Raw genomic sequence first — 22,795 nt, forward strand, 5'->3', positions numbered from 1 at the left:
TTATTTGCTTTATCTGGTTCATTTAGATTTTATGCATTTCACTTATCATTCCTTGCAACTGACTGAGAAATCCTGCTGAGATTAGAGGATTAGGCAAAACTGAATTTCTGAGAAATTGGGATAAATGGGAGAAATGTGCTTAGGAGATGAACAGTTTTTCCCAAACACCACCACTATTTCTTAAAGCAGATAAATAGTTCAAAAATAACTACCAAGCTTTTATTCTAAAACTGACAATACAAACTCCATTTTTAATTAACACTTTGGAAACCTTCTACTTTCCAATCGACCACAGTTAATTATTTACTGAAACTTCACCCTGATTTCCATTTTTGTTGCTGGCAATTTGCCATGACAAGAAGTTCTCATTTCCTTCCAGGGTAGGGTAGAGGATTGGAAGGATTTTTTTTTTTTTTTTAACCTCTCAATTATACAACCTGGACTGGCCAAGATTGTTGTACTGAAGAGGTCATAAGTAAAATCATTTTCTAAAGTACTTTTATAAAATAATTTCCCTCAATTACCTGCTGGAACCAAAGTAATTAAAGACCTCAAAGGGGTCTTGAAAACATTCAACAGATATTTGGCATGTACCACCAATGAAACAATATTGTGTCAAAGTAAGACAAAAGAGGCTGAACAAAGATGAGAGATTCTTTTGCTAATGCACTGTATAAATCTAGCAAAAATGATCATGCTGTCTCTAAAACAACATATTTTTCTCTAAGGTTAGAACCATTTCTATAGTAGTGATGGCTACTGTGCAGATTTGCCACTATATGAAGAGAAATATATGACATCTTCCTTTGCTGGGTAACATTTTTAGTTAATGTACATGTCTCATTAATGAAAGAATGACATAGGTAACTATGATATAGGTGATATTAAATATAGTAGTTGCAAATTAAAGAAAAGGAAGGAAGGAAGGAAGGAAGGAAGGAAGGAAGGAAGGAAGGAAGGAAGGAAGGAAGGAAGATGGAGAGGTAGGCAGCAGGCTGGTAGTCAAAGAAACCAAGGAGAGGAAAGAGAAAGGAAAGAGCGGGTAGAAGAGAGAAGGAAACCTAAAAAGCAGTAAATGTTTCAGGAGAACAAAGATACCTAACTAAAATTTCAACAATGAGCCCTTTCTGGAAACCGTTATATAAACTGCTTGTTTCTGAATTATTATGTCAGTTCCAAGTCTTTTCCAAAAGTGCCTACATCACTTTCCATTGTTTGTTGAGTCAGGCTTGAAATTCTGGCCCTGCAGCCCAGCATTTAAGATGAAAAGTTCTTCTACTTTCCAACTTCATTCTCCAGTATTGCCCCAATCTTTGAGTGACCTAAGCATTACATTGACAATGAAGAGAGGAAATTTGTCATTGTTTCTCAATGCTTATAAATATGAACTCCTTGCAACCTATTTTAATCTGGAATCAGAGCCTGGGAAGACTATATTTAGAGGTAAATGTGGAGTTAAAGCCACAACAGTTATCTTAAAGCTACTTTGAGAGCTTCAGACATCTCAGTGCGACTCTCAAATGATGTGGATGCAAGAGCATCTTGTTACAACGACTTTGAAGGGAAATTTGGTAAAACCTATTAATTGAAGGAAAATTTGGTAAAACCTGTTAATATCACATGTACACACGCATCCTTTGATGCAGGAATAATTGCTTTCAGAAGTTTTTCTTACAGAAAAGCTCATGGTAATAATGTTCAAAGCAGGAAGTATTACTTGCAGTAGAAAAAGATGCTTTAAAAACTTAGTTGGTAGTTGGCAGGCCAAATAAATATGCTTCACTCATACAGATAGGGCACATAGGGTACATCCATAAAAAGTAAGAGTTTCCAAGATATGGTAAAAAAAACATAACTAAGTGTAACAGTGTGAGGAGTGTTCTTCCAACTGAGTAAAGATATATATGCCATTCTATATGTATACATGTGCTTGCTTTGATGTGCTTAGAAAGTTTTGGATAGGATTTCCTAAGAAGATTACCCGTTGTTTACTCCAAAGCATAGGAAGAAGATGGCTCCAGGTCAGAGAGACTCGATTGCTTGTATATCGTTTTATAGGATTGAAAGTTTTATGATATGTATGTATCTGTTTTCTGCTTTAAAAATCTAAGTAACTTTGAAATCCTTACTAAAAAGAGCATTCTAGGGCTTGAGACTAAAGATAGCATCTGTGTGGAGTGGTTAGAAAGGGAAGAGGAGTCTTCTTAGGGTCAGTTTATAAGAAACTTCTTTTTCAAGTCACCCCAGTTGCTATGTTACATACACTTGCTGAGAGATTCATCACAAGAATAGAATGGACACCAAAGGAGTGCTGCCCAGCGGGTGCAAAGCAGGCATCTTCTCTCACAGTCTAAACAGGGGTGTATCCCCAGACTCATAAAGTAGAATGCCAAAAAGGAAATCCAACTGACCACCCAGTTTGTTTGGTAATACCTCTCTGGTGATGTCACTCTAACAGTGAACAACTGAAGTGACCACCAGAAAAAAATTCTCTTAATTGAAGAACATTCTCTATATGAAAAAAAAAAAAAAGTTAAAAATTTTAAATGATCTTATAGACATCTTTGGATGGGCTTGCTCTGTTCATCATTTCCACAAATTCTAGAGTGAAATACAAAACAGATGAACATACAGTTGTGTGGACTTTGCCAACAAAGTAGATAAATTCAGAAATTTTTTTTTTTTTTTTAGAGAGTCCATTTTATTCAGCAAGGGCTCTGCTTTTTCTCCTTTACCAGAATAATTTCAAAGATTAAAGTTAAGTTGGAGAACACAATATAGCTGAATAGTGGTTCTAAGAATGGAAAGAAGGAAGGAGGGAAAGAACGAAGGATAGAAAAAGGGAATTGGTTCTTAGAACTTAGTTACTAATTTTATAAAGGACATTAGTTTAAATGAAAAGGAGATGGCAGCTGATTTACTGGGCTACTGGTCTTCATTTCATTAAATTACTCAGATTTGGATAAATGAAAATATAAGTAAAGTAATATTGCTATTTTTCTCTTGACACAATTGAGAGAAACAGTAATAAAATAGCTTCATCTTACTGTAAAGACTTAATTTCAATTCCTGCATGCATAACCCAGCTCTAAAGTAGTTAAATTGGCCTTACTAATAAATGTTAACTAAAACAAAACATTCAATAGAGGACAGGAGCATATTTGTCAGTAGTTACATGTGAAAAGTTGGCTTGCTTTTTAAAATATGTATGCTGACAGTAGGATAATGCAAGACTGACTTCACTGTTTAAAGAAAACCACTCATGAGTGTTGATGGGATGTTCATTTTTCTTGTCCTGTAGAAAGCTAGACTGGCCAGGATCCGGGCAGCCAAAAGTGGAAGCGCCAGCGCCTACATGCAGAGCAAACGGAATGGTTTACTCAGCAACCAGCTGCAGGTAAAGTCAAGTTCTTTGCATTTTTTAGTGATCAGTTTATTGGGGTAATATTAATTTAGTTCTACTTAACCATATAATTTTATTGGGAATAATTATGAAAGTAGCTAGCAAAACAGCAAAAGTTGTTTTTTTTTTTTTTAATAAGCTCCTCCTGTACACTCCAGTTGTCTGTAGCTGGTTAGAAGCTGTGCTATGGAGTATTGCCAGTGGGTTATGATTCCTAAATTCGCAATCAGACAGCGTCTCTACACTATCTCTAATTAACATCAGAGAGGCAGAAGATGCTCAATAATTCAAATGCCTAATTCTTTTTTTATTTAAAAATTGCTCATGTTTCTTGAAGTTCAGGTAACGGGGAAGCAGAGGTAATGCCCCATCTTGTTTTACTTCTTAATAAAGAGAGAACACCATTGATTCGGTGTTGGGAATGTCACAGAGTCTGAATGAGAGACTTTTACTTCAAAACTTTCCTTTAATATTTAGGATTTCCATTATCTTTTCTTACAAAATATCTTTCATGTAGGTGCACGATAATGGTTACAGGATTATCTAAGTACGAGGTTAAATTTTATTATCTAAAGATAAATGGCTCAGGCTTTCAAAGAAAGTTGGTCCTTGAATGAGTAAAAGAGATTTAAATTTTCAATTCAGGGAGGCATAGTCTAAAAGACCAGACCTCTAATTTGATGAAAATTTGTATGCTGATCATTCAACTTAAAAGCAACTGCACGTTTGTCTGTTTTTGGTTAAAAAAAAAAAAAAAAAAAGTGCTGCTGGTGAGCCACACAAAAAAAAATAGGCCAGATCTCTGTGCAATCGTGTGGTTGAGATTCTTGCTGTTTGCAAATAAAATAGAAGCACCTCTGTTTCTTATGTGTTGACAGTCCTCGGAGGAGGAACAGGCCTTCATTAGCAAGTCTGGCTCCAGCTTTGAAACCCAGCACCACCACCTGCTTCACTGCCTAGAGAAAACCACGGTAAGGAGACAGCACAAGGGCCTGCCTCTGTACTCTGACCCTAGTCCCATTTGCCTTTATGCACACACAATATTTCCAAGTATTATTTCACACTCTGCATTACTGGAAAATATGATAAAAACCAAGCAAACAGAAAACCTGTAGTATCTGAAACTGCTTTGAAATATCATGATGACATTTCGAGTTGGAAATTATCTTAAGAAACCTCTGTCTTAACTTAGTGGTGTCTTAACTCTAGTTCTAAGATATCAGTTAAATGCAGTTAGAAAACTGTCTTCCAATACAGAGTCCAATAAAATATTCTGTCTCATCTGTTTTTAAAATTTTGATTAAAAAGGGAAAAATGATATTTCAAGTGTGCCAAACATCTGGTAAAGAGAATATCAATAGCAAAAAGAGAGAGAGAGAGAGAGAGAATAACAGAATAGAAGCAAGTAATTCACAGATATAATAAATAGAGGTACATAGCAAAACTGATCAGTTTGCATTCAAAAGAAATGACACATTTAACCACTGGTACACCTCTGGGTGTTGAGGAAAAGTTTACATTTCTTCACTTACAGGCACTACGTGGGACTTCTCCATAGTAAAGACGTTCATTCCTTAGTTAGCTAGTCAATGTGGATCACAGTTTGTGATTACAGAGCAGAAAGAAATTTCTCATCATATTGAATCAGGTCAGCTTCTTTACTCACCAAAGACACATTATATGTATTCTCAATTTCAATATATTTCCCATCAGTTTATTTACCTATATAACCATGCAACCAGTATGTATCGTTTGCCTGCTATGTGCCTAATAGTGAGCCAGATCCAAGACACACCATGAAGTTAGTATGGCCTCTGTCCTCATTGAGTCTCCATTTGTGGGACAAAACATTAACCATGGGTGGTACTAGAGAAGGGGCATGAGCAGTGGAAGAACTGACAGGGCCACAGTGGAGTGGGGCAAAGAGGATGGAACCCCTAGGTGACAGGCTCAGACAAGGCTTCTGGAAAGACCTTGAGTTGAGACCAGAAGGATGAGAAGGAGGTAAACAAGGAAATGAAGAGAGAGGAACTTGGCCTAAGGGGAGGCAAAAGAATTTGAGGATGACTCAAAGGAGCAAGTGTAGCATGGCCCCAGAGGAAGCAGAGACAGTGGCTGGATAATGTCAGTCTTTGGAGTCAAGTGAGCAATTTTGATTTTTGTGTCATGATAAATGGAAATCAGTTAAGTGTTTTGACAGGATAAATACATAATTATATTTGAATTTTTAAACAAAGATATGGACAAGTCTATAACCTATTAGTACTTTCTTAGTACTTACTTAGTATTAAGTTTTAAAGAATAATACTTTGGGGCTTAAATGATACTTAGATGAACTTAAATGATAATGGTAGAATGCATTTACCTTTGTCTTTTTCCTCTTGTTTCCTTTTTTCAATTACTTTACCAATGAAGACTACTTTTTTAAAACCAAAAATTACTTTTGACACCACCTATAAAAATATAGGGTAACCAATAACAGAATGACTTCTTCAATTCTAATTGCTAAGGACATAAATTAAAATCTCATGCAGGATAACTTGCATTATGTGTGTGAAATGTGCATTGTAAAAGAAGAAATCAGATTATGAATCTTTTGTGCACTTTTTTTCTCTAAAATGTGATATTTAACATGAAATTTTGCCTTATCTAATCAAATTATTCTCTAGACTCTAAACAGTAGAATGTTAAATTTCATGTGTTTCAAAATGCTTTTCTCAGCAAAGAGATGACAAAATGAGTAACTAAAACAATCTATTTCCTATTAGCCAGTGAATTGCTTCAATTGTTTTACTAATATTTTAGGATGAGAGATGGTTAAGTGAAATTCGGTATGTGCAAAGTATTCCATTAGAAGGCCATTTCTGTGCACACAAAGGAAAAACAGTAATTGAAGTTATTCTCTAGCAATTCAGACCAAAATGTTTCCCTTCTATTTCTGAGGTAAAATTCTTGCATAGGCATTTTAGGAGGCTATTCTTTACTAAACATTTTAAAAGTAAAATTGACACTGTGCATCTATAAAATAGGCTGTGTGAAATGATGCCCATTACTGATTGCCTATGGGCTAGAAGGCAGTGGGCGGAGAAGAGCTGGGGCAGTGTGGTGCAAGTCTGCGATCCCAGCTTATCCCAAGGCTGACACAGGAGGATCGCAAGCTGGAGGCCAGCATGGGCAATTTGGCAAGACCCTGTCTCAAAATAAAAAATAAGAAGGCTGGAATGTAGCTGAGTGGTAGAGCAGTGTTCTCTACCAAGGTTCAATCCCCAGCACTATGCACACACATGTGCACACACACACAAAACACACCCTGAACCCAGACTGAGGTCATGAGTTCTCCCTGTGATATATCACAAAGAAAAGAGGCCATGAAAGTTCAGTGCTCATTCCTTCTGAGTCAAGCACAGTGACCCATTTTACAGATAAACATTTTATTTTCTTAGCTAATAAGTTATATTTTCTTATATACCAGAAATTTTAGGGAAGCATCTAAAGAAATCAGAAGTGTCTTCAATATCTTATTTTCAGATTAAATTTTTTTTCAATCCCATGTGAAGGTATTTGCTACTATTTAACAGTATTACTTGTGGTGTTCTATAAAATAACCTCTTTTCATGATTTCAATTTGTTTAAAAAATAAAGTCAATGTAAATTTTTAAATTTCCTGTAGATATTATCTATATTCATTTCAAGGGTTTTCCCCTTCTAATTTCTGACTTCCTGATTTTATGCTTAAATTCATAAAATATATTCTAAGATAAAGTTAATTTGTCAATGGACACTGAATCCACCTGCACACGTCAATCACTCAGTCTAACTAGAGAGATTTTATTTCCACACAAATGTCAGAGAAAAGTGGTTCTAATATTCTAATCTTCTGGAAAATGGTGTTAGTAAAAGAAAGCTATACATTTTGTTCATTTTAATTTCAAATGTGTTTCTCTGCTTTCTTCACGTTTTCTTCCAACTCTGAAATAGAATCATGAATTCGTGGATGAACAAGTCTTTGAAGAAAGCTGCATGGAAGTTGCCACCGTTAACCGTCCTTCAAGTCACAGCCCATCTCTCTCTTCACAACAAGGAGTCACCAGCACTTGCTGTTCACGTCGACACAAAAAAACTTTCCGCATCCCAAATGCCAATGTATCTGGGAGTCATCGAGGCAGCGTGCAGGAACTCAGCACGATTCAAATCCGGTGTGTGGAGAGAACTCCTCTATCTAACAGGTACCTGGATGAACCTACTGGTTCACAGGCTGTGTCCCTGCTGTCACATTGCCGCCTATGAGCAGGGAAGTCCTAGCTCCTAGGGCTGAGAAAAGGACAAAACTGTGCAGCAAGTAGGAGAAGGAGTCCACTGGCATATCCCTTGGGGTCAAAAGTAGTAATTATGTCAGTATTAACAACAGGAAGAAGAAAAGATGACAAACAATATTTTTATTGCTTCAACTCTACAATTTTTTGTTTGTTTGAGCAAGGACCTCTATACCCAGGAGCCCTATATATAAACTCAAAGAGCCTGAAATGACAATCAAAACTACTAAAAAGACAAGTGAAACTGACATCGATATGATTGAAAGTTATTCAATAGTACCTAAAATATATTAACATGTTCAATATAACAGTGAAAATTAAAACTATGCCTACACAAATCTCTTTTATTAACCTATACTTTTGATTCAAAAGATATTTTTTGGCCACATCAAATACAAAAACCAATCCAATATCAAAAAATAAGTTAAATTCTAAAATTGTTTACCAGTTAATTTATGGAAAATTTATGTGAAACTTTTACACTGACATTTTCCCTTTACTTTTCATTATTTACTATTTTTTTTACCATAAATGTCTAATAAAAAGTAATATATTTAAATTATACATTAAAAAGATCAACTTCTGCCAAAATGTTTTTTACTTCATTCTTTTATTTGAAGAGCATATATTCTTAGAGTGACCCTCTATAAGTTCAGTCTTGCTTCTTTGTTAGTATTTAAGAAGCTATGTTGAAAACCAAGATGAGATTCTGAATTCAGACTACGTTGATTTATAAAAATTGGACCACACTGTTAAAATTTAGGACAATAAAAATTTTTTTTAAGATATTTTATATCCATCATAAAACAAAGTAGAAAATGGTGATAGTTTTAAGAAGAAAATATTATGACATAAACATTTTAGTCATTTTCCATGAAAATAGTTTTAATTCCTGTTTATACCCTTCTTGATCCTTCTCCTTCTGCTTCTCCCAAAGAGTATAACATAACTTGTTAAGAATATCTTTTGAGAAAACCTTCAAATACTAGATGGGAACAGCTAGCTTTTTTTGGCTTCTTAAGATGTGATCATCACTAAATTGAGGGTTAATTTGCATTACATACTTCAAAAAGACATACTAATGAAAGGATTTTGTGGACAAAGGAATTGAGAAATCACATGGCATATCAAATTCTGAGTTTCTGTCTTAAAGTTATTTTACTTTGCTCAGTTCAGGCTGTCCAGATCTTACCTGGTCCTTTTTCTTTCTTACATTTAAAATGCAGTTTATTTGAGAAACAGTTGAGCTGGCTTTAAGAATTGTCTTTAATGTTAATGAACTGGTTAATGTTCAAGATAATATATATTAAGTTTTGATGTTTCATATTAAGTTTTGATGTTTCATTTTTACGTGATAATTTTTCTGAACATTTAAAATGTTACTTACAAGCATTAAAATGTACATTTTTTCAGCTTCATGAAAAAAAATTAAAATAAATATCTTCTTTTCTTAAATCTATTTTTTTTTCCCTCATCAGCCGATCCAGCTTAAATGCCAAAATGGAAGAGTGTGTTAAACTAAACTGTGAACAACCTTATGTGACTACAGCAATAATAAGCATCCCAACACCTCCAGTAACCACACCAGAAGGAGATGACAGGCCAGAGTCTCCCGAGTACTCAGGAGGAAATATTGTCAGGGTGTCTGCCTTGTAAGACAATTGGATTAGGTTTAAGAGAATTTGAGCCCTGGCTGTGGAAAGAATCTCAATGTAGAAGAAAGAAGAAAAATAAATAAATAAACGTTTTGCAGATTAAGACAGCAAAACAAGAAGGCTGATAGTGAAACAAAAATAAATCTTCCAAACTCGAGGATGTGAATAAAACCACCAATGGCATTTCTAGACAGAGTTTGACCTGTTATACAGAGGAATATTCTGTGGCCCTTTGACTTTGTGAATGAGCACAATGAAATGCCGCCTATCGATGCTTCTTATGATCAGAACTCTTTTTTAATAAAACAAATAAAATAAATCTTTGAACAAAATGTTCCAGTTGAATGCAAAACAAAAAAAAAATATGGAAAACATTTTGATAAAAATTTTTCCTGTTAAAACCATGAACATTGGCTATGATGAAGATTATTACATATGGGGAGAAAAACTCATACAACACATTTGTATTGACTGAAGGAAACCATCATAATGCATGCTAGAATTCTTTGGAGCAGTGATCTCAGTTTCCTTATGTTGTCTTCAGAATAGGCATGATAAACTATAATTGTAGAAAGGGGAAATTTCTGTGCACTTACAACAAGCTGATTGTTCCACGGTGGGCTGTGCAAATAAACTCCTTTTAGAACTGCAGTATTTCTCATGGGGATGCTCATTAGTAAATCTGAAGTGTTCAGATAGTTCAGTATTATTGTTTAGCCTTGCACCCAGTTACTGTTACAACTGCAATAATTCACTGCACACATGTTGTATCAGGAATCAGGATTTTTGGTGGTTGTACTTTCCAGATTATAGGTACAGTAAGAGCCACATCCATAGAAAAACTTCTGGTGTTGCAAGGTTTAGGTGACTTTTTAATCCAAAACTACTGTGTCATCAATGTTTTTCAGTAGTATTCTTTGGTCCACTGTATTGCTGTGACCCAGTGCATTCTGTATTTCTAGGGTACCTTTGTATTGGGTTCATTATCATCAGAGAAACTAGCGTTTACTGTAGTTCAAGTGACTTTCCTACTTTTGTATTCCCCAATAAATTATCTTGTAAGTAGATTGTCATCAATCCCCTTGTCAAAAACTAGAGAAAAGGAGTTGACATCTATGAATTATCTCTAATGTCTTTGCTGTTTATGGAAAAGCCCAGATACTAGATATATTGGGATGTGCTTCCTGAAGAGCTGACTGGGACTAATATCACAGGATCGACGATCTCAGAATCTTACTTGATGTATTATTTATTTTGCTTTAGATCTTGAATACATGTTGAGAATACCTAATGTGAATTGGAATGCAGAGATAAACGGGAGTGCTTCATGTCGCAGTATTTGATGAAAACATGCGGCCAATGCCATTCATGAAGGCGGCACCAATTTATCTCAGAAAGGTCCTGTGTTTGGCAAGGTGCAGCGTTCTCCACGAAATTGGGAGGACAGGAGCTTGATGATGCAAGATTGATTTCTGTGTACATTTAAGTGAAAAGTCTTTATACCTTTACACCCTTAAAATACATCAGCAGACGTGTCTGCACGTGACAGTGTAAAAAAGTTTTATGTCAAATAAAGTTTTGTTCATTCCGAGCCACCACTGTAAGGAATAAAGCTTAGTTTCTATATATGGAAAGAGTTAATAATTATCCCTCTATTATAGAGATCTTCAAATGCTTATCATAACTTATAAAAATTAATTAATCCAACCATTTTCGGGTAAAGTCAGAAATTCTTGCTTCCCATTTCTAGAATAGCTTCTAGAACCGTGCTGTGCACACAGTAGCTCTTAATAAACATTTGCTGAGTGAAAGTAAGATAAACTACTGTCTCTTGGGAAGAACTGGCTTTATTCCTAGTATGCCTTTTAAAAAGCTACTAATCTTCCAGCAGCGTGAATATTAACAATTATATTAACACCTGCCTCTTGTCACTTTATGCTTCTAGAGCAAATATATAGTGAATCTTCTTTGATGGCATTTATTGAGAACCTTTTTAAAAACTAGACTAAGGAATCACAATCAGGAATACTTAATGTCTTTTGATTCCCAACAAGAAGTTCTATTTTCAAGTTCTTGGTGTTACATCAAGGAAAATGCAGTTAGGTCATTTTAGTTGACAATTCTGCCTCCTCTTTTCATTTATCACTTATCCAGAATATTAATTTCTTTAGATGTTTGGAAAAGAAAAAAACTTTTTGATGTTTTAGGTGATTTAAAAAATATACTGTGTTGGTGGTGAGTGACTATTGATGACTGTGTTAAGTGCATCTGTATTGTAAGTGAAATGTAATTATTTCTGTGTACCATATGGAGTAACTAAGGTCATTGTTTTGACAATTTTGTTTGAAGTTCATATATCTTATTTCAAAGGATAGCATAATACCTGCATTATGCTGGAAAAAAAATAGACCTTTGGAGAATACTTAAATAAAACACGTGCATGCTTGAACAGGACAATGTGGTTGACTGTTGCCCTTTTTCCTTAGACTTCATTCCTTTCCAAAATCTAAGATGCGCCGCACTCATAGCTGGGGGAAGCCTGTGACACGTATGGACTAGAACTCAACACTTAAATCTAATCTGAACTGGTGGACACAGCAGCCTTACATCAACAGTGGGAATTTAGGAAGAAACTTTAACAGAAAAATTAGGGTCATTTAAGTAAGGCCAGTTCCTGAATCTTATAAACTTCTTCATTACTACCACTTGGATTGGGCAAAATAAACTCTAAGGTGGCACACGCCTGTTATCCCAGTTGCTGAGGCATAAGGATCTCAAGTTCAAGGCCCGCCTCAGGTAATTTATTGAGGCCCTAAGCAACTTAGCGAGACCCTGTCTCAAAATGAAAAATAAAAAGAGCCTGGGGATGGCTCAGTGGTTAAGCACCCCTAGGTTCAATTCCTGCTACCAAAAAAATAAAGCAAGAAAATAAGTAAAGAGATAAATATAAGCTATGAGATAGTAGTTTTGATCAGAATTCCATTAAGTTCTCAAAGGATTTTTTTCCTATATACAAAAACAGAAATTTGTCTAGTTATATGTGTGCATATTGAATGTATATATATTCTAAAAAATGAATATAAGCCTATGTATATGTATGAATAATATATATTCATAGGCTTACATTCATTTTAATAAAATGCACATACTGATGGTTTCTTTTTAATACCCTGAGGAGAAAAAGAGCAAGAAAATGTTAAGTGTTTACTATTAAAAGAAGGAAAAAGACAAAGTAAATCATTTAATAGGAACTGATTTAGCTAGTGCTATGTATGATTTTTTGAGTGAATAGTTTCTGTATTTTCTTGCTAATTATTTTCCTTTACGGCCTTTGATTTATTGAGGTGTCAATCATGCATTAAAAAGGTCCAACACACCTGCCTGCTCCTTCAACTTAGTTACAACATTGGCTTGAAAATAGCCTCCAGGAGTGATATTAATCAATGCCAGCAACATTTCTCAAAAGAATACAAAGGATTCTTGATGTCAGATAGATGATCCGCAGAGTCTTGTAAAAAAAAAAAAAATCGTCTCCTCTTGAGTAGGATGTTATTAGGGTATCTGTTTTATTAACACACAGATACAACAATGTTTATTGTACTCTGTAAATATCATCAGAATTTTCAACACAACTGTGTAGGCACACCTAGTTATTTTAAAAATGAGGGTTTAAACTGACTTTACCTCGTCTAATTGTGTTTGAGACAGTAAAACTTTCTCCAAAGAGTTAATTTTTGAACAAGTTAGCCTAAGACAATTATAAAACTTATTTTATTGTCAAAGGTTTTCTGTTTGAAATAATGTGGGATCCATGGCTTCTAATGGTTGGTTTGTCACGTGGCCTTTACCCTCTTTTCTCCTCAACACTAATTATTTCTTTGGCAGGAGCCTCTTGTCCCTCACCATTTTTAACTCTGGTTTCTCCATGGAAGTCCATTAGGTATCCACTGTGTATTCTACATGAAACTCCATTCATTGAATATTTGGGATGAGCTAGATGTTGTGTTGATGCTAGAGAAACAGAGATTAAGAAACCAGACCAGGCTGGGCACGGTGGCACAAGTCTGTAATCCCAGAGGTCCAGGAGGCCAAGGCAGGAGGATCGAGAGTTCAAAGCCAGCGTCAGCAAAAGCCAGGTGCTAATCAACTCAGTGAAACCTTGTCTCCAAATAAAATACAAAATATGGCTGGGGATGTGCCTCAGTGGTCAAGTGCCCCTGAGTTTAATCCCTGGCTCCAAGGGAAAAAAAAAAGAAAAAAGAAACCAGACCAAACCTCCTCAAGGGATTATATAGGAAAATAGCTCAAAATCCTCTCTGCTTCACCCTGCTACTCACACTCTTACAAGGCAGTGTCCTTTCGGCCATAGTGACAGGCAGTCTTCTGCCTCAGTCTCCTGAAGACATCTCTTCAACAGATGTTATAGGAGGACAGTGTTCTTCAAAGTGTTTTCTCAACTTTTTCCATCATGCTATTCAAATCCTCCTTCTGGTGGCAATAGTTCTATTATTATGGGGGTGAGGAGCCATCAAATGAATCTTGGAGGAAAAATAAGAAAGGAAAAACAAAACAAAAGATAAGAGAGGCAAAGCTTTACATGTAAGATTTGAATATGTTTTTAAAAATATGAAAACAAAAACTAACCTTTACCAAGTATCCACTCCGCCATTCCTACTGCAGTGTGAGAGAAAGTGAAGAAAGCTGTTAAAATAGTTTTTTTTTTTATTGGTTGTTCAAAACATTACATAGCTCTTGAAATCTCATATTTCATACTTTAGATTCAAGTGGGTTACGAACTCCCATTATTACCCCATATACAGATTGCAGAATCACATCGGTTACACATCCACATTTTTACATAATGCCATATTAGTAACTGCTGTATTCTGCTACCTTTCCTATCCTCTACTATCCCCCCTCCCCTCCCCTCCCATCTTCTCTCTCTATCCCATCTGCTGTAATTTAATTCTCTCCCTTATTTTTTTTCCCTTTCCCCTCACAACCTCTTATATGTAATTTTGTATAATAATGAGGGTCTCCTTTCATTTCCATGCAATTTCCCTTTTCTCTCCTTTCCCCTCCCACCTCATGTCTCTGTTTAATGTTAATCTTTTCCTCTTGCTCTTCCTCCCTGCTCTGTTCTTAGTTGCTCTCATTATATCAAAGAAGACATTTGGCATTTGTTTTTTGGCTAGCTTCACTTAGCATAATCTGCTCTAATGCCATCCATTTCCCTGCAAATGCCATGATTTTGTCATTTTTTAGTGCTGCGTAATACTCCATTGTGTATAAATGCCACGTTTTTTTTTTTATCCATTCATCTATTGAAGGGCATCTGGGTTGGTTCCACAGTCTAGCTATTGTGAATTGTGCTACTATGAACATCCATGTGGCAGTATCTCTGTAGTACGCTCTTTTAAGGTCTTCAGGGAATAGTCCGAGAAAGGCAATAGCTGGGTCAAATGGTGGTTCCAAAAGGGTCTACAAAGAGATTACTAGAGCTAATAAATGAATTCAGCAAAGTGGCAGGATATAAAATCAACACGCATAAATCAAAGGCATTCCTGTATATCAGTGACAAATCTTCTGAAATGGAAATGAGGACAACCACCCCATTCACAATATCCTCAAATAAAATAAAATAAAATAAAATACTTGGGAATCAACCTAACAAAAGAGGTGAAAGACTTATACTATGAAAACTACAGAACCCTAAAGAGAGAAATAGAAGAAGACCTTAGAAGATGGAAAAATATACCCTGTTCATGGATAGGAAGAACTAACATCATCAAAATGGCGATGTTAAAATAGTTTTCCAGGAGTAACAATGCATCTGTGAATCCTAACATCATAAGCTCTATTGAAATATCTGAAAGAAAGGGGCAACAAAGTAGTACATCTGAGAAGAAAGGTAAGTTTCTTTCTTATCAGGAGCACTCACCACAAAGGTAGGCTTGAGGGGTTTATGTCAATTCCAAAACATGGGAATGGTTGAAGGAGGGTATTGAATGAATGTGCTAAAGATCCTGAGAGAGATTTGGAACAACCCTGGGTGACAAAGGTAAGCCTCTTGACAAGGGATACAAGGCAGTAGAGAGGAATCCTTGGGTTTGGTTCTAATTGACAGTGAAACATTTTAAAATATGGTTTAAATCCTTTTAATTGCTTTCTTAGAGCTGTGAATGGCAACACCAAAAGGTAGATTAACCTATGGTCAATTTTTAATAATCATGCACTATTAGATTGCTCAGATATCTCTCAGACTCCCTGTACAACAGAGAACAGGACCCTAACACAGCAGAATAAGAAACTAGGGCTAAGAAATGATAAAAAGAAATACAAAGAATTAAGGTTGAATGGACCATGAATTGAGTAAATGAACCTGTTTAATTTCCCAATCAGACATACCTGCTTGGAGAGACAGAAGACTTTATAGACTTTATATAAGAAGATACAAACAGGGATGGGGTTGTAGCTCAGTGGTAGAGTGCTTGCCTCGCATGGGTGAGGCCCTGCGTTTGATCCTTAATACCACATAAGAATAAATAAATAAAAGTAAAGATATTGTGTCCATCTATAACCAAAAAAGTATTAAGAAGAATTTTTAAAAAGAAGATATAAACCTTTTAAAAGTAAAAATATCATGTACATCACAATTTTACATAGGACTCAATCTAAATTTATAATAGTGTCATCCTCAGTTAACCTGAGGATGTACAAACCATAGAATTAAAATCCTAATGCATCCTTTTCAGTATGCAGTTTCTTCAATACATTCACAGTGAGCACAAAATAATGATGATTAAAATAACCATGAAAAGGTAAAAACAATAATAATGCCTGCTAACTTCATTGGGTCTTAAATATATGCCCAACACCATGATAATCACTTTACATGTACCATTCCATTAGGTAATTGTATTCCTCATTTTCTTTGGAGAAAACTTTAACACTGAAAAATAATGAGTCTGGATTTTCCTAATTTAGGTAATAAAACATTTTAAATGAAATCCTGTATTTAGGTGATAGAATTCTATTGTATAAAAATGTTGATGCTATTGCCTCTTGGAGACTAAAACAGAAATTAAAGGAAATGGTGGGAGACCCAGAGGGAGGCTGGTTATAGTCATAATCTAGTGGTTGCAAAGTCATTACAAAAGGCAAATCAGTTTGTCTTCCCATTTGGTCCATAATTTCTTTCTTACCTTGAAAAATGTGCTGCTAATAATTTCATGATTAACTATTGGTAAATTAAAATAAAATGGAAAACAACTGGGAAATATATTGCTTGTCCAACTGACAAAGATTTTTCCAAGAACTCCATCTTGGTACAGCTTACGCATTGAGTTTCTTTTACAGCAACAGAGAGAATTGTGTATTAGAGTATCCACACTGTCTCACTCCCCTATCTAAACAAAGCCTGCCAAACCTTTCAAAGTTGATGGTCAGGGCTATAGCTTTAGCTTGTATATCTAATTGGCTCACAGTTCAACTCCTAGAGGCTAATGGTAACGGAACAGAAATGCTTTGGAATTAATGTCAGTAACCATAATTCCCACCCTTCATTATCTTTTGTATCTATCTAAATTCTTGCAGGCAAACATTTCAGAAAGTGACAGCAAAATGTCTATTGGCATTTAATACCACATGCAAAATAATGTGCAGAGAGATTCAAATTGGCAAAATAACTGCATAATTCAGTATTTCAAGTTAATATGGTACAATTAAAAATATTCCTGGATTTTTTCATCCTCATAAAGAATTCCAAATTTTTTTCTGTCTGTCATTGATATTTTTTATTTGTACCCCCCAAAATAAAAAGCTTCATAAAGGTGTAAATACCGACATTTGATTTATATGGAACTATAGAAAATTTAATGTACCTTTTAAAATGGTACTTGGGATATAACTACTTGCCATAAAACTTCTTCTTTGGGTTTCATCGTTTGCTTGTTTTATGCTCCAAAATAACTCTGCTCTATTAATAATATCTCTTTACCTTCCACTTCAGTCTTCCCCTTTCTATGACTTGAATAGTAAATGTGTTATTCACTGTATTAATGTTATATACAAAACTTCTTTTACATGAAAAAGTGTAAAACACATTTGTGGAAAATTCAGTATTACATACAGCTCATTATTGTCAAATCCTGATAATAAATTACAGAAGTTTTATATTTTATTTAATTTTATATGATAAGTTCTAATTTTTAAGAATTATTATAAAATAATACAACTTCTCCAAATTGCCTCATGGAAGGATTAAAAACTGTTTTTTCTGGGTGTTTTTATTCCCTCCCAAGCTAGGACTATATAGCCTGTAAACTAATATAAAAATTGCACCACACTATGAACAAGGGGCATGTTTTTATATAACAGACTGCTCCACTATCTAAAATGAAATGTGCTTATTCATCCAAATGGGCAAGAGCTAACTAATGAGAGCGAGAAAGCCATGAGTGACTGGAAGAACTGGAAACCAGATATCATTTGGGAGACATGAATTTTGGAAGACCAGAAGAATTCAACATCATGTCAGTTTCTTTAACTAGTGTACCTAGAATTCACTTTATTGGTAAAGACTGTGAGAATATAATTATATTTTAATGCAGTTATTTTCTGTTAGATATAAACTTGTGAGTTTTGAAGGGTTAACCAAAATTAATTCACGATGTTCTCCCCATAATATACATCCCCAAATTATAAGTATTTCAACTTAAATTTATCTTGAATGCTAAAATGATTATAATGAACTAAATTAGAAGAGTAAGAATAAGACCACAATTTTAAAAGTGAGGATATCTTCAGTTTCTGTGGAGTACTCCTGATTCTAATAAAATATTTTTATAATTATTCTTGACTGTAGTAAAAATTTAAACGCAAATGAGCTTTAGAATTACTAGCATTTGTGTTTAATTTGCCACATTTCTCCGTGTCTTCTCATAAAGTAGAGGAAAATACATTCAATGCCCAAAATGTATCCTAAAATCTCAGCACCTACAAATGCTTTTTCTTAATATAAGAGAAAACCAAACAAGCTAACTTAAACACCCAGTGCTTTACAGGTAAAGCAATACAATAAAAACACAAGTTCTTGGGTAATTTCTTATATGTCCATTTGAGTTTATAATCATAAATTGTCATACAATTTATGTAGATGTTTTGCAATTAAATATCTTTATCGTATCTCTGTTATGGTGTGGTTATGTGTTGTCCCCCAAAAGCTCATGTGTGAGACAACTCAAGGATGGTCAGTGGTGAAATGTTTAGATTATGAGAGTTGTGACCTAATGAGTGCATTAATCCACTGATACGGATTAACTGGTAGACAGGCAGGATGTGACTAGAGAAGACAGGTCTCAGGGGTGTGACTTTGCAGTTCACACTTTGTCCCTGGCAATCAAAGCACTCTGCTTCTTAGTTGCTATGTCCTGAGCTGCTTTCCTCTGCCCCAGCCTTCTGCCATAATGTCCTGCCTCATCTTGGGCTCAGAGCTATGGAACTGGCTGACTATGGACTGAACTTCTGAAACTATGAGCCCCAAATAAACTTGTCCTCCTCTACATTGTTTTTGTCAGGCATTTTGGTCGTGGTGATGCCAGATCTGACTAAAACCTCTCAAATCAAACTTAGGAGAGAAATTTTGAGAAAAGGGTGTACACATGGATGTGCTCATATACACACACCACACACAGGTTTGAAGATAGGCAGAATGTGAAGTTCTATCTTACCCCCTGTTGAAAACAAAATTTGAAAGAAAACCAGAACAAAAATTATTCTTTCCCAGTGATCACTAGAACTTCAAGTTGCTGGGTTTTTTGCTTTTTGTTGATTGTAGAAAATTATAATGTAGAAATATATAGGCTTTAAATAAATCTTTCTAAAGGAAATCATCAGAAGTGGCATTCTTGGCATTACCATACAGCATTATCTGTTTTCTAAAGCTTAAATACTATAGAATAACTGAACTCACACTAGCACAAGGAAGAAAAAGGTAAGCTATGAGTTGGTGATTTGGGGCACTCACATGGGAAGAGAAACTCATTGTTTATTCACTTACAAATTTATTGAAAACCTATGCTTCTTTAGGATACCTTAAGAAAAGCAACAGAGGGGCTGGGGTTGTGGTTCAATGGCAGAGCACTTGCCTAGCACGTGCAACCTGGGTTCGATCCTCAGCATCACATATAAATAAGTAAGTAAAATAAAGTTATTGTATCCAACTACAACTGAAAAAAAAAAGAAAGAAAAAAAAAGCAACAGATAGATTTTTCTTAAAATGCAATCTGTTTCTTAGGTAAATTTTATTTTAGACCTTAACATAACTGTGTCTGATGGGGAGGTTGTGAAAAAACTATCTTCTTTTTTTTAACATCATGACCTTAAAGGGGATAACAAGAATTTTAAAGTCTTGTTTTCAAACTATATGTTTGAGCTTCTAATCTATTTCCTTTTTTCTCCAAAGGACTAAGCTGCTTCCTTTGGCTTTGTAATTTATAAAGATCCCAGATGTATACAAACCCACATCCTCTGGTTCATACTAATCATTATACCTACCACATGAAGAACTGGGGACACTCCAAGAAAAAGGAGGCAAAACTTCCTCACACGATGGCAATGCGCAGTGTACCCTGTATATTTAACAGTGAGGTGCAACTCAAGAACGTTGTGCAGCTTCCCCTAAGGGACAGCATAATGCCTGCAGCTTAAAATTACATAAATTCCAAGAGATTTTCTAAAAGCAAAGAGATCCTTTTTTAAGGAATGACAATGGTATGATACTTTGACTATGGTTAAAACAGTACACCAAAAGGTCATAATGAAATGCAAGCTGTGAAATAGGTGTATTCATTCATTTTCTTTGTGAGTACAATGTACATTTCTGGCACTGTGCTAAGTGCTGGAGTGAAATGATAGCAAGATCCAGTCTTCTGTGTTATTTGCAGTTTACTTGTTGACATGGACCCTAAACAGGCAGAAATATGATTAAACAACCCAAGTTTAGAGCAAGATGCACTGTGGAGAAAAAAAATTATAGATACTCAGATCAGCAATAAAATTGTCTGAAAAAAAGGAGAGTAAACCAGGAAAAAGGCATTCCACATCCAGGAAGCCCTCATATATTTACCTTGGGAATATGAAAAAAAAAAACCTATTGATCAATAAAATTCATGAGTTTTAATTTATTTCTTTCTATTGCCTGTTACATCTATTTTATAATTTCAAACAAAAAATCCACATGTTAAATAAATTATTGTTGATTCTTATTTTTTTCCCTTTCATAACCCAGAGCCAGAATAAAGGATTTGGGGGGAGAATGACAGTTACCATCAACTCATTAATCAACCAACACAAGCCATTCCCTTCATTTCAATTCTGTGCAACAACCATGCAAGCTGGTACCAGGATAACCATTTTTCAAACAAAAAGACTGAAGCCCAGGGAAATTAAGTAGCTTGCCCAAGGCCACATCGCTGGCAAATGATTGAGAGGATTCAAACCCAGGTCTGACTGCAAAGTCCATCCACATCCCTATAGGTCTTTCCTTTTGTTAACAATACAATTAAACAATATTGAAGTCATACACAACACACCATTCTAGGCAGGTGCTCTGCCACTGAGCTACGTTCCCAGCCCTGGAGTTCTAGATTTAATTACTTAGAGGCAAAAATTTGGGAACATCTTTTGACTACTTATGTCTGAATTTCAGATCTGGTAGTTTTCCTGCATTAAGATGAGGTGTTTTTATCCTCATATTTCATTCCTTCACATTATGAAGCCAACAAATATTGATCAAGCACTTCATTTGTGCCAGATGTTCTGCTAGATACTTGAGATAAGACAATTAACAAGACAGATGTGATCTAGAGCTTTTGCATACAGTTAGGAAAACTATCACTAAGCAAATAAATACAGAGATAATATATAATTGCAAATGGTGGTAAGTCTCATAATGGAAAATCAAGGCATACCACAAAAAAGAGAAAAGAGGGAGCTTAAGTTCAAAGTCAAAGATCAAAACAATTTCCTTTGAGGAACACTTATTAGGGCCCCCAAAAGAAGTGAGAATTACCCAAAAAAGGGATAAAAACATTCCAATACTACTCTAGAGCCAAAATTATAATCTACAAGATAGAAAAGCTCTGATAACACTTGACAGCTCTTTAGAAAGCCTTGCTGGTTGAGCCTCAATGAACAAGAGAACAGAGACTACAGATTAAAAAGTAGACGGGGAACAGGACATGTGTGAACTTAAAGAACTTTCCGTTGAAGCATACTGGACTTTGTCCTTCGTCCAATGGGAAACCATGAAGAATTTTGAGCAGACCAGTGATGTGATACAATTCATGCTTTAAAAATCACTCTGGTTGGGATGTGCTGAAGAATGAGTTGAGGGAAAGGGCATAAGAAGCATCAGGGAGACCAATTTGGAAAGCATTATAGTAACTCCAGTGAGAGTTGAAGTATAGCTGATTTAAGGAGGTTCCTGAGAGAACTGGATGATTTAAGGGCCACTTTGGAGTTAAAGTCAAGGAGACTGGGCAATGATTGGTAACAGTGTGAGATATATCTAAGGAAGCTGTCAATTTCTGATTTAAGCAGCTAAGAGCAAGAAAGTGTCATTTGCTGAAATGATCAAGAATTCTCCTTTGAATATGTCCATGAAATCATCCAAGAGGATGCAAATAATAGTAATAACAAGACAAAGAATTATTAAGTACTTTTAGATGCTTACTGTATGCCCGGCACGATTTCCCAATGTTTTACATGCATTACTTCATTTGTCTTTAGAAAAAATATACAGAGTCTTGGTTTATGGATAAAGAAATGAAGGGTAAAGATGTTACATACCTTACCTAGGGTCATACAGCAAATAAGCTGCAAGACTAGAATTGAACCAAGATTTCTGACTCTGACTCCAAAGCCTGAAAATTTAACCACCCCAGGGATTTCTCTTTAAGTAACCAATTAGACATAGGAATGCACAGCCCGGAAGAGAATTAGAGAATTATTCATTTGGAAATCAGCAGTATAAAGGCCAAGGGATTAGAATAAAGGAGAAATAAGAGAAAGATCCCTGGAGCAAGCCACAAGGGGCTACACAGTAGTCTGAGTTGCCATAAGGAAAGGAAAGAGATGGGAGAATATTGAGGGATTTCTAGAAGAAGCCTGGCGACAACTCTTTGAATGTTGCTGAAATGCCTAGTAGGGTATGAATTGAAAGTATCTGGGGGATTTGGGCACCAAAGTGGTCAGCATCCAACAAAGCAAAAGCACATAATGTGAAACCTACATTGGATTAGAGACGCACAGGGTAGAAAACCTTGGATCACTTGGTTGGGAGTATAGCTCAAGGGATGACGGGATTTCTAATAAGGGAATCTGGAGTGAAGGAGGTTGATTTTCTATTTTCTCAATTTAAT

At 35.3% G+C, this 22,795-nt stretch overlaps 1 protein-coding gene across 1 annotated transcript in view; it reads left to right on the top strand.

Annotated features, from left to right (window-relative positions):
* Kcnd2 (potassium voltage-gated channel subfamily D member 2) overlaps positions 1–9,379 on the top strand; it is a 446,740-nt gene extending 437,361 nt beyond the window's left edge. Inside the window, exons 3-6 of the mRNA XM_076861771.2 lie at positions 3,302–3,397; positions 4,282–4,374; positions 7,382–7,629; positions 9,195–9,379. Of these exons, the coding sequence (XP_076717886.1) occupies positions 3,302–3,397; positions 4,282–4,374; positions 7,382–7,629; positions 9,195–9,372 (615 nt within the window). The 3' untranslated portion in view covers positions 9,373–9,379. The remainder of the gene's footprint in view (positions 1–3,301; positions 3,398–4,281; positions 4,375–7,381; positions 7,630–9,194) is intronic.
* The last annotated feature ends 13,416 nt before the right edge of the window (positions 9,380–22,795 follow it).

Source organism: Callospermophilus lateralis, chromosome 1 (genome assembly GCF_048772815.1).
Source record: "Callospermophilus lateralis isolate mCalLat2 chromosome 1, mCalLat2.hap1, whole genome shotgun sequence".
Taxonomy (NCBI): domain Eukaryota; kingdom Metazoa; phylum Chordata; class Mammalia; order Rodentia; family Sciuridae; genus Callospermophilus; species Callospermophilus lateralis.